The 12,310-nt window shown below is 43.5% G+C and overlaps 1 protein-coding gene across 1 annotated transcript; it reads left to right on the forward strand.

The window, feature by feature from the left end:
- Positions 1-211: 211 nt before the first annotated feature.
- Positions 212-10,621, forward strand: RTCB (RNA 2',3'-cyclic phosphate and 5'-OH ligase). The gene is made up of 12 exons (XM_051784597.1): positions 212-354; positions 451-529; positions 988-1,055; positions 2,708-2,807; positions 3,315-3,471; positions 4,088-4,244; positions 5,327-5,486; positions 5,775-5,950; positions 6,412-6,600; positions 7,020-7,130; positions 7,821-7,940; positions 8,997-10,621. Exons 1-12 carry the CDS (start codon positions 262-264, stop codon positions 9,102-9,104), a joined length of 1,518 nt encoding a protein of 505 aa, XP_051640557.1. The 5' UTR covers positions 212-261; the 3' UTR covers positions 9,105-10,621.
- Positions 10,622-12,310: the final 1,689 nt, after the last annotated feature.

Genomic DNA, 12,310 nt, shown 5'->3' on the forward strand with positions numbered 1-12,310 from the left:
CCAGCCCCCTGGTGCGGCCACGGAGCTTAACTGGGGGCCGGGCCAGCCCTCGGCAGGGCTGAGGGAAAGAGGGAGGGAAAGGGGGAAGAGAGGAGGCAGGGCTGAGGGAAAGAGGGAGGGAAAGGAGGAAGAGAGGAGGCAGGGCTGAGGGAGGAGGTTTGAGCCTCGGCGGCTCCTGTTCGCCGCTGCCGTCGCGGCTGAGGCGGCGGGGCCGCGTCAGTTCCTGCCGCCGCGCCGGTGCCGCCATCGGGAGCCGCCGCCATGAGCCGCAGCTACAACGATGAGCTGCAGTACCTGGACAAGATCGACAAGAACTGCTGGCGGATCAAGAAGGGCTTCGTGCCCAACATGCGTGTGCGTGGGAGGGGGCTGGGTGCCCGGGGAAGGGGTCGGGGAAGGGGAGCGGGGCAGGGGCAGCGGCAGCCCGGCGGCTGACGGCTCTCCCCGCAGGTGGAGGGTGTTTTCTACGTGAACGACCCGCTGGAGAAGCTGATGTTCGAGGAGCTGCGCAACGCCTGCCGCGGAGGAGGTGGGTCCGGCAGGGCCCCCTGATCCGGGAGGGTGACAGAATCAATTAGGTTGGAAAAGATCTCCGGGATCATCCAGGCCAACCTATGACCGAACGCCACCGTGTCCACTAGACCATGGCACTGCAGCCCAGGGCTGTGCTGTGTGGGGCTGAAGTGCAGGGATGGGTCCAGATCTGACAGCTGGGCTGGTGGTGACACACTGCTGTGGTTAGTGCAGACTGCACTCCATCGGTACAAACACAGCACGGGTTGGGCTTTGGTGTAATAAGTACCTCATTTAATGAAACTGCAGATTGTGCATGTCACTGGGCGCTCTACACCAGATAAGAAGCCTTGGTGGCTGACTTCTAAATTGCCAGTGTTTTGAACAATCTGTTTAGAAAGCACTTCACTGTGATTATCATGGTAAGTTATCAGATTGTTTAACTTTTTTTTCTTTTTTTTTTCTCTTTTTCAGGTGCAGGTGGCTTCTTGCCTGCTATGAAACAGATTGGGAATGTGGCTGCATTACCTGGTATTGTTCACGTGAGTAACTGCTCTGAAAATTTGCTCTTTTTCTCTTCCTATTTGCCCGAAATTATTGCTTTCCAAATGGGAACTGTTTTCAGAAGATATATGGACAAAAGTTCTTTTCAAGGCAGTTTGTGTGTTAAGAATCTGTCTCTGAGTAAACTGCTTGCAAGGGCAGGCTGCAAGACTAAGTTGTCATAAAGGGAAGCATCCACTTACTTCATTACTTGTCTTTTGACATAAAGCTTTTTTAGCATTGGTTTATGCTATTTCCTTTTGCTTGAGCCACATTTCCATCAGTGTCCATATTGACTGCTTGTTGGTTTTCAATTGCCTCTGCTGACCTGGAATGCATGGAGGAGTGAGGAGAGAGCAGGAGGTGATACTGTTGTCTGTATTATTGTTGCTGACCTAATGTGGGTAGTGAGTCCTCCCATGCACTCAACACTCCTTTCCTTTGCCCCATGCCTTTTTGGAAGCAAAGTGTCAGATCTGATAATGCAGGAGGAAAATACTAGGCTGTGACTCTTTTCAGGAAGTGTTAAGTATGATGTGGAAATGATCTCTTTCACACTCAATATTGCAAATATTAATAAGTAACAAATAACAGAATTGTTTTAACGGTCTTCCTTGGTCACTTGGCAGACGTTTTGAATTTATGGCTGCAGTAAAGGGCAGACCATCATGTTAAAATGCCTTAGTGGGCAGCCAAAAGGGAGTAAGGTAGAATAGTAACAACCTGTTAAATAGGAACTCCGTCTGGTAGTTTGTAGGAGAGATGCTACAATCATCTGTGTATTCAAATCTTCACTTTTTATTTCCAAGAGACTTATTGGTGATGGCAAGGGGAGGCAGAAGAAGCACAAAATCCCATTGAAAAGTACTGTTCTTTTTAATGTATGGTAGCAGTTTAACACACAATTTCTAACAGCTTTCTGGGTGTCTGAGGCTTTTTTTGTTTGCTTAAATAGACTGCAGAGTGCTGTTTGTGATGTCCTAATCTAAATTTAAAATGCCACAGCTCCTGTCTTGTCCTATCCCATCAGGATCTCACTCAAAAGGTGATTTTTTTCCTCCCTACAGGGTGCAGTCTTTGGTCAGGGTTGATGACACAGATAAGGAGAGAAAATGCTGACTTTTATTTATTTCATAGCACTGAACCCTTCCCTTGTTATGTTTACAGTATTTAAATATTGCAGATGTCTCTAGATGAAATTTGGTAAAAATAACTTATCTTCACTCTTATGTCTCTGCTTTGTGCTGCTCAAAAGCTATTGCCTGCCTGAGTTTTGAATGCAAGGACTCTTGAGTACAAGAAAAGGCCAGATTAGAATTCAGTTTGAGATCACAGTTCCTACATTTAGGTGCTTAAGCTCTTCCCAAATTTTTTCGAGATCTGGCCAATAGAGTCAAGAGGGCTTCTCAGCTGACTAGCCACAGGGTGTTTGCTTCAGAGTGAGATCTGCTCTCTGCTTTCTTTGAGTGTCTGCCCTGTCAGTGCAGGAGTTCAGATACTCCTGCACTCCGTCTACATCTGAAGATCCATTCTCTTTTTGGTATATTTGTTTTCAAATGTGACAACTCCTGCCACAAGGCAAAGCATAACCAAGGTAACTCTGCAGCACTGAGTTTCATAAAACTTTAAAACTGCCTTCATTCCCTTTCAGAGATCAATAGGCCTTCCAGATGTCCATTCTGGCTATGGGTTTGCCATCGGCAACATGGCTGCCTTTGATATGAGTGATCCAGAAGCAGTGGTTTCACCAGGTGAGGATGACTGACTTAACCTGCTCTGAGAAATGCTTGGGATGGCATAAAAATACTTTTTCAAAATAGCAGGACTGTCTAGTACTTCATGTACAGAACTAAAGCTAAAATATGAGAATTATAGGGGCTTAAGAGGTGCTTAATTCTTGCACTCAGAATCTTTATTCTTTATGGAGTGGGTGGTTGCACTGAGAACGTCTAAACAGTACAGGGAGAATTGCCCTTGCATTTGAGGCTTGGACTCGTGATATCCCTTTCTGCTTTCTCTGGGCAGTATATTTTATATTTGTGTCTACTTTTTGTCTACTTGTTGGAGTAACTTCATAAAGAAAGAGCTGTGTAGATACTTGTACAGCTATATCTTGAAATCTGAGGCTTTATGTTAATCTGTTAAAATGAAGCCTAATGCAGTTCTGCCTTTTTTTTCCCAGTATTGTTTCAGAAAGAAGGTGTGAGATCACAGTTTTCAGTACATGTTCCCTGTCACGGCTTTTTCTACACTTGTAGGTGGTGTAGGATTTGACATCAACTGTGGTGTCCGCTTGCTGCGTACAAATTTGGATGAAAGTGATGTGCAGCCTGTGAAAGAGCAGCTTGCCCAGGCTATGTTTGACCACATTCCTGTTGGTGTCGGTTCCAAAGGTGTCATCCCCATGAATGCCAAGTAAGAGAATGACTTTGTGCACACATCACCAGAGGGGACATCTCTGTCTGTTTGTTTTGATGAAAGATTCATCAGTGGGAGACTTTTAAAAAAGAAAGAGTAATTCTAAAAATCTTTCCATTCTTTCTACATATGGCTTTACCAGGACCAACATAATCATCAGTGCACAAAGTCAGCTCGCTCTTCCCCCATTTAAACCCCTGAAATAACTAAAAGTTCTTGAAAGGTTCTCATTTCTTCTGACAGAAAACTTCCATGAGCATAAAGGTTTTTTTTTGAAAGAGATGAGAGAGAAAATAGGATATTCCCCACACAACAAAGAGGAAAAAGTAATGACCTATCAAAAGTTAATATATTTATAGAGCTTGATTTTCATGAAGTACTAAGAAGTTGGACTGGTTGTTAGGAGAGCTAGGGGCTGATCATAACATCACAGAATAATTTAGGTTGGATGGGATCTCTTGAGGTTGTCTCGTCTGACATCTTGCATGAAGGAGGGCTAACTCTGAAGGTGGGTCTAACAACAAAGTTATGTCAAGCTGCTCAGGGCTGCATCCAGTGGAGTTTTGAGTATATCCACGGATAACCATCTTATGTAGGTGTTTGATAATTGCAGGGATTTGGAAGAGGCACTAGAGATGGGTGTGGACTGGTCTCTCCGGGAGGGCTATGCCTGGGCAGAGGACAAGGAGCACTGTGAGGAATATGGAAGAATGCTGCAGGCTGATCCCAACAAAGTCTCCTCAAGAGCAAAGAAGAGGGGTCTGCCTCAGGTAATGTTATCTTTCAGGAGGGCTGTGAATGCTCCCAGGGTTCAAATGAAAAGGTTGGAGAGTAGTTCTCTGATTTTATATCTTTTCTTGAAACTGTCTAGCATTTCTGGGCAGGGTAAAGGTGAGATGGTGAGGCCAGTTCTGAATAATTCTTGACAGAACTGTAACAGAGGGAAATAATACTGGGCCTGCCCAAGGTCCCCTGGGCCATCAGTTTTTCATCTGTTAACATGTGATAATGACATTTATGTTGGGTGGCATTTCCACATCCAGATGCAGTTTTGTTTTGAAAAGGCATGCAAGTTAATGTGCAACTTCTGTCCTTGTTTGTTCAGCAAATGTATAGCAGGTCAAGAAAAGATATTATAAATGGAACTAGGTCATAACTGAATTACAGTTAGAGTTGGATTTCGTTTTTATATATAATACTTCATTGCTCCGTGTGGAACAATTTGAGATGGCTCTAGTAATGATACATTTCTAAAGCCTTCTTGTGTATGACTTCTTGAGTTTTATTGATTGGAGTGCTGCGAGATTATAACATTTTAACCTCAAAGTAATGTTATGTCCTCAGTTTTCACATTTGCTTTGGAAATAAGTGATCGTCTGTTACGGAGTTAAAAAAATTTGGGCTTGGAAATGGAATAGCTTGCTTTAATCTACTGAAAGGTTCCAAGTACATAATTAACAGGTTGTTGTATCTTCTTTGTGGAGGTATAACCAAGTATAAGACGATATATGTCTGCCTTGCCTATACAAACTGGAGATGAATTCTCAATACTCTATACTCCTCCTGTTTTTCAACTAGGCCTAAGTCTGTGGATCCTGGTCCTTTTGCTTAATCACAGTCTTGTTCCAACACCAAAGGTAGTCATAAATCTAAACAAAGAGGACAGTGATTATGCTACTGTGTTCTACTTCCTTTCAGTTTATATGGGGATGTTTTTTCCCTCGAAAAAGATTTTCTAAACCCAAAACCTTGCTGTAGCAATTTGTGCTTTTGCCCCTGTTCCCTACCTTTCCCTTGTGCTCCCAGAGGCTGCTTTGCCTGCACTACCTGATCAGTGTGTTGTGCTTGGCAGCTGGGGACCCTGGGAGCTGGAAATCATTACGCTGAGATCCAGGTTGTGGATGACATCTACAATGAATATGCTGCCAAGAAGATGGGCATTGACCACAAAGGGCAGGTGTGCGTGATGATCCACAGTGGAAGCAGAGGTCTGGGCCACCAGGTTGCCACAGGTATGATCTGACTGGTGTAGGTACCTGGAGCGAGGCAAACTCCAACACCAAAGAGCATTTCTTACAGTGTAATTGCCAAGTACATTCTGAATTGCCTGGACAGGTGTTGTCCATTTGCAAACAATTGATAACATTCTACCACAGGTTTGCTTTTGCCTTTGAGAAGAAGCTGTAGGTTTAACCATTAGACAAATCAGTTTTAGAATGTAAATTATAGATACCCATGTGAATCTCGCAGATTGAAACAAAATTAAGAAGTCACTTAGATTTACTGTCTTTATTTCCCAGATGCACTCGTGGCTATGGAAAAAGCGATGAAACGGGACAAAATCATAGTGAATGATCGCCAGCTGGCGTGTGCCAGGATTGCCTCTGCTGAGGGACAGGATTACTTGAAGGGAATGGCAGCTGCTGGGAACTATGCGTGGGTTAACCGCTCTTCTATGACCTTTCTAACAAGACAGGTACGAGCAGAGTTGTCTCTGATGCAAATACACAGCTGCTTTATCCCAGACATATCCCAGAACACAGAGTAGCTGCAGTATTTAGCTTGATTTTCATTTTATGCTTCTTAAACTGTTTTTTTCTGGAGAGACTTGCACAAAGCTGTAGTCATGACAATCCATCTAAAATCTTTCAACATCACTAGATTGTTCTTGCAGAAGACATTTAAGCAATATTTTTGAAAATGCCTTGAACTACAAGAAGATACAATGAAATTGTTTTTACACTGCTAAAGCCAACTTTTCAGAGTTGCAAGAATTTGTCTAGTTGATTTCTGACTGAATTTCAGCATTAAGCTGTGAGTGGGCAGAGGAACAATCCAGACTGTCCGATTCTGTCACACTCAGCACTGTTGTGTTCAGTTCTATTGAGGCTGAATTATGATCTCCTTGTATTTTGTATCCTGATTTGCTCTCTTTAGGCCTTTGCCAAAGTCTTCAACACAACCCCAGATGACCTTGATATGCATGTTATCTATGATGTGTCTCACAACATTGCCAAAGTGGAGCAACATGTAGTGGATGGAAAAGAGCGGACTCTGCTGGTGCACAGAAAAGGATCAACCAGGGCCTTCCCTCCTCACCATCCTCTTATTGCTGTTGATTATCAAGTAAGTTTAGCTTTTGGAGAAGGAAATTGAAGAGAATTCTGGATTAATCAAACAATAGATATCTAAGCGTGTGAGTTCCTTTTTTAAGGTAATAGCACTGGAACCGAGCGGGATGGCAGTGTTCTGCTTGTCTGTGTGTTAGATCTTTGGGACACTGAGCTCCCACTTCTGCTCCACCCACAGTGGCTGAATGATCATAGAAGGAAAGAAGTCCTTCATACCTAGGGCAGGATTCAGTGGTTTGCCTTGTCTGTCTGTTGGACACAAGTCTTTTGATTTGCTGTTCTGTGTCTCTCAGTGCAGGCATCTCCTGAGGGAATGTGAACCTGACCTCCTTTTTTGGAGATATGGTTCCTCTCAGACTTCTGTTACGAGGGTTTTTCAGCTTTTTCTCATGAATGAATACTTTGCACCCACAGCTGACAGGACAGCCTGTGTTGATCGGCGGGACTATGGGCACCTGTAGCTATGTCCTTACTGGCACAGAGCAAGGCATGACTGAGACCTTCGGAACTACCTGTCATGGAGCTGTAAGTCAAGGAGTTGTATCAGAAAAAGAGGTTGGAATGGGACTGTCATCCAGAGAACAAGGTTATTCAAGGGTCATCCAGTGTGTGTTTCATCCATTGGTCATACAACTAGAGAGTAGCCTTGCCATGGTAATCCCTGCCCAGGAGGACTACAAACTAGAAGTCCTTTTTGTCCCTTACTGAGTAGTTTTGATTACTTCTGCAGAAAATCTAGGGGATACTGCTTTATACAAGGCAGATGTTTGGATGAAGATGGGGAGAATGAGCTCCTTTTGCCAAATTCTGATATCTCTGAGCTAACGATAGGGGTTAACTGTGCTGAGGCTGTCCATAAAAAACTCAGTCGTTAGAAGAAGGTATTTCCTCCCCTGTTACTCGTAGTGTGAGACAATGAGTGAGGAAGAGAAGTATTTTCCAGTAAAACTCAGACTCCTGAACACTGTCTGGTTTGGATAAAAAGGTATTTGCAGACTAGTATGTTATACACATGGAACATTCCTAGCCATCATACCAGAGGTATAATTTTGCAGGAGCCCATCACCTAAAGTCTAAATTCATTTCCTGTATTGTGGCTTACTCTGGTCTGTGCTCTTAGCCTTACTTATAATGTAGTAATGTTTTTCTTTAGTAAGAAAGAGGGCTTTTTTCCAACCTGCTACAAAAACTATGACTAACAAAACTGCTTTCTAGGGTCGTGCACTGTCTCGAGCCAAATCTCGACGTAACTTGGACTTCCAGGATGTGTTGGACAAGCTGGCTGACATGGGCATTGCCATCCGTGTTGCTTCTCCCAAACTGGTCATGGAAGAAGTGAGTTTAATACTTAATTATCTGAGAGGGAAAAGGAGGGTCATGCTCATGAATGACATTCCCTGACCTGATTTTTTGCAGTGCTAAGTGATTGCTAGTACTCTAAAGATACAGCTTTTGCAATTTCTGATAGAGCTGTCACATTTTTTTGAAAATAATGGGAGGTCTTCCCTGTCCTGAACTCATGCTAAGAAGGGAGATGCCTGACTGACAGGTTTTGGGGTGGGGGGATAGAGGTCTATGTTTTTTCCTCTTCTGCTTGGTGATAGGGATAATTGCTATCAACTCTGAGGTCTGTATGAGCATCTACAAAAGTAGTTATGTTTTATGGGTTCTCTTCTTGAATGCTGATCTCCCTGCTTTGAATTTACTTTACACTGCAGCTTTCATGTAGATTATTAGCAGTTTGAGAGATCCACCTCTTTTAAGATGAATTCCTGTATTTGCTCAAGAAGAAGAGAACTACAAAGGGCTAGAAAACTTTGAATATTTTCACTTACAGTTCCTCTGCACTAACATGATAGAATATCTTTTCTGTTCACAACCTCACTTATAGAAGGGTGTTAATCATTTGGAGCTATGCTGTTATGGGTGTTGGTGTTATATGAACATGTCAATCATGTTAAAGTCTCTGTTTAGGAGCAGCTTCCTTGTCAGAATGTAGGAGGGGGAAGCTCTAGAGTTCAACCCTGATTGTTGTCACTAAGGGACAGTGAAGATAAATTTTAATGTAAGGAAGAAGTTAGAGTTACTTCCTGCTAGATAATGAGGGATGGCATTCTCACATGCTGGGGGACTGGATTATCTGAAAAGCTGAACCAAAAGAGCTACTATTTTATCTGATAGATGGTGAGACCTTATTTGGAAAGCTAAGAGTCTCAGATTTCTTTAATATCTAAGGTGGCCAGATTCTTATGTTCACCTACTTCTACATCCTCTATTCATATGATTGGTTTTGTGAAGAGGGGATTTCAAAAACCTATATCTAGTCTTCCTGTGACTTTGGGTTCTTTATAGTTTTGTCTTTTTTTTTTTTTTCTCCTCTTTCCCCTCCAGGCACCAGAGTCTTACAAGAACGTGACTGATGTGGTTAACACATGCCATGAAGCTGGCATCAGCAAGAAAGCCATTAAACTGAGACCTATTGCTGTTATAAAAGGCTAGGAACTGACAGGGCAGCAGAAGCACACCAGTGCCTCCAGACTAGAACCATCATCTTCCCACACCTCCTGGACTCTGTAGGATGCTCAAAGATCACATTCCTGTTCTGGAAACACAACAGCTGAGGATACACCTATTTTTAGCCACTCCTAGGTATAATTAATGCCCCCCTTCCTCCTTGTTATATGGCATTCTTTTCTTGTGAGGAAAGGGCAAAGAAATAAGTAAGTCCTGGTTTTATATGCAATCCTTCCCCTATTTGCCTGGTGATGGCTCAGGCAGGACTTCAGGCTTGCCTGAGTTGTCACTAATTGCTGTGCTGCAAGACCAGTGAAGATGGTGTATGAACCAGACCTTGCCATGTCCACACCTGAGTGCCTGGAGCTCTTTCTGCATATGGAAGTACTCTGATAGACAGGGCATAGCACTTCTGGGCAGGGAGAATTGCCCTGTTTGCAGATACCTTTATGCATAGTCTATATTGTTGCATGTTTTGTGGCCATTGGATAAGGAATCTGGAGTTGGGAATGGTTTCCCTCTTTGTTTGAGAGGGACTAGCTAGGCTTGAGGCACAGTCTTACCCCAGCCTCTCCTATTTAACTCAGCACCTGATGTACTTGGCTCAGGACAAGTAGGTGTTCCACAGTCTTTTGGAAAAGCTAGTAGGACTGAGTATGTTGCCTTGAGAGGTTTTGTTTGCCCAGTAAAAGTTGTAATTTAACAACTTAGAGATATGCTAATCCAACACTTTGCAAAGCTCTAGGCATGTAAAAGTTGGGTAATGCTGCTCGCTGTGTCCTGCAGCTCTGATTTAAGGGAGCCCAATTGCAGGGTCAGGCCCAATACAATGTGACTTATGATGCTTCTTTACATTCATTAGACAAGATTGGAGGGGAAGCTGACCATCCCCACTGGATCATGTTGGGGATTACAAATAAAATGGGAAGATGGGCACGGCAGTGTATCTGTGTCATGTTTATTCTCTGGCTGAAATGTCTGTTTTCTGCTTTTAAGCACATAGACAAGCTTGAAACCCGTTGCATTTTGGGACTTCAGATGATGGATCTTGCAAAGGAGTGTGCAGATGGCAGAACTTCTTGCAGGGTACAAGGAAGGGCATTGTGGTGCTGTTTTCTCAACCTGGCTGTGACAGGAATGTGACAGCTTCAACTCGTCTTTCTCAGGCCTGCTGAGCCACCTCGCTGGACAGGGGATGGTGCTGCCTGTAAACCTCTGTGTCGGCACAAGAGGGCGGCTGGAGGGAAATAAAACCCCAAAGCAAGAGTGGAGCCCTGCCAAGGAGTCATGTAAAGGGAGCAGATTGTGATTGATGGGCTTGAGTGCCTTTTGATGAAACATCCCTTTAAGTTTAGGATCTTAGGAAGCGTTAATGGCATTTCACTGTCATCATCACTTTGTTCTTACTGGTTTCTGCGTTTGTGTAGGTTCAGAAGCAGCACATGCACTTATAGTCACTGCTGTGAGTTCTTGTAGGTTTGGCCTTACAGTCAGTTTCTTGTTTTCCCCTGATCTCTCCAGTGGAACGGTTCCAGATCGCCATTTCAGCGGTCTGAGACACACTTGCTGTATTTAAAACAAAAATTTCACCTAGAAATGTGAAATGGCCTCCAGTGACTGAAAGACAAATTGTTGGTCTCAAATCTTCTGCAGAAGTGTATGTCCCATGCAGAAGTTTGTCTATAAATATTTCGGCCACTCTGATATTGAATGTAAGGGAAAGTTTAAAAACTTTAAAAAATTGACATTTAAAAATAAGAAGCATTTCACACACATAGTTCTCCTTTCAACTTTCACCTACCCTTGCCATTAAGAGACAAAGTTTTTTACAAGCAGAAATCATGAGTACCGTGGAGGTGCTGTCATGTGGATGTATGCCTTAAGTCCTCTGGTCATCAGTGTTTATGCATTAGCATTCAAGACTGGAAGAAGTGCTGTTAATTTTGGTTTCTTGCAGCAAAGCTACCACTAGTTTTGGTAATTATACATTGTGCTGTATGGAGTAGAGTGGTGGTTTTCTAACCACCTAAAAAAGTAAAGAAAAATCCTGGTTCTTTGTCTGAACTTGGATTTTTTTCCTAATTCAAGTCTGTCTGTCTGCTTCAAATAGGGCTGCCCACTAATTTTTTTTTTATTCTGCATTTTAAAAAATAAATTATAAAAAGTGTTAGCAGCACACAGTATTAGAATTCCTGTGCTGAAATTCCTGTGCAGGTGGTCTGCAGGAGCATTCTGGGAACCAAAGAACCAATGTGGTCATCGAAGCATCTCTGCTTCCATGGAAGGTTGCTGAGAACTTGGAAACATCTGTTAATGTATGATGTGTTTTCCTCCCCAGAAGACTGAAAAGGCTTTGGTGAATGATGGTTAGGGTCTTTTTTCCTTGGGGTACCACAGACCAGAGATCTGGTCTACATCACACCCCTGGAGCTGCTGCATGCCTCTGTCTAACCACAGGCACTGACCTATTCCCTCTCTAAGTGTAGTTGATTCAGTTGTCTGTGTCCTGCAGCAGGTGGTTTTTTGGCCTTGAGGCTTGCACAGAATGTCTGCATTAAGTCTGCCTCCAGCCAGCAAAAAAAAACAAACAAAACAAAAAACAAAACAAACAAACAAAAAAACAAACAAAAAAAACAAACAAAAAAAAAAAAAACAAAACAAAAAAAAAAACAGTCTTGGGGTGCAGGCTTGTTTTTAGTGAGAACATCTTACTCTCTGCTTGACAACAAGATGGTTTAACTTACAGCTTGGAATTGCCAAAACAGAACTACTGCCTCTGGGAAGTCGAAGGTATCATCTCTGGTGGTGGTTTCTGTGGCAGCCTCCTCTCTGCGCTCACAGACTTGGCTGCAGGGCCTGGTGCTGGGCGAGCACTTCTCTTGCCAGGAACTGACTGTTCAGGTGTCCTTAGGTGTCATTCCCATCATGGTCAGCACAGCGTTAAAGAGTGAACTGAAAAGCACTTCAGGGTTTTGTTGCTGTTGGGCAGCTCTTTCAGAAAGCTCTCTAAATGCACGCCCCTGCTGGGGTGCTGCAATCCGCCCCGGGGCTGTGTGAGACCCCCAGGAAGGCAGTTCCTCCCAGCAGTGTTGCAAATGGCAGCACCTGTGTTTCATTTGCCATAACACGGCAGAGCTGGGGTGCGGCTGAGGGCCTTCTTCAGGTCTTTGACTTGCTTACATTTTATGCAC

The sequence above is a fragment of the Manacus candei genome, unplaced genomic scaffold (genome assembly GCF_025592945.1).
Source record: "Manacus candei isolate 608988 ecotype Guabito, Panama unplaced genomic scaffold, ASM2559294v1 h1tg000018l, whole genome shotgun sequence".
In the NCBI taxonomy this organism is placed as follows: domain Eukaryota; kingdom Metazoa; phylum Chordata; class Aves; order Passeriformes; family Pipridae; genus Manacus; species Manacus candei.

Coding starts and splice junctions, on each gene's coding strand:
- RTCB (XM_051784597.1), top strand. CDS start 262: ATGAGCCGCAGCTACAACGATGAGCTGCAGTACCTGGACAAGATCGAC. Junction 3,472..4,087: donor GTCATCCCCATGAATGCCAA/GTAAGAGAATGA, acceptor TGATAATTGCAG/GGATTTGGAAGAGGCACTAG. Junction 5,487..5,774: donor GGGCCACCAGGTTGCCACAG/GTATGATCTGAC, acceptor TTTATTTCCCAG/ATGCACTCGTGGCTATGGAA.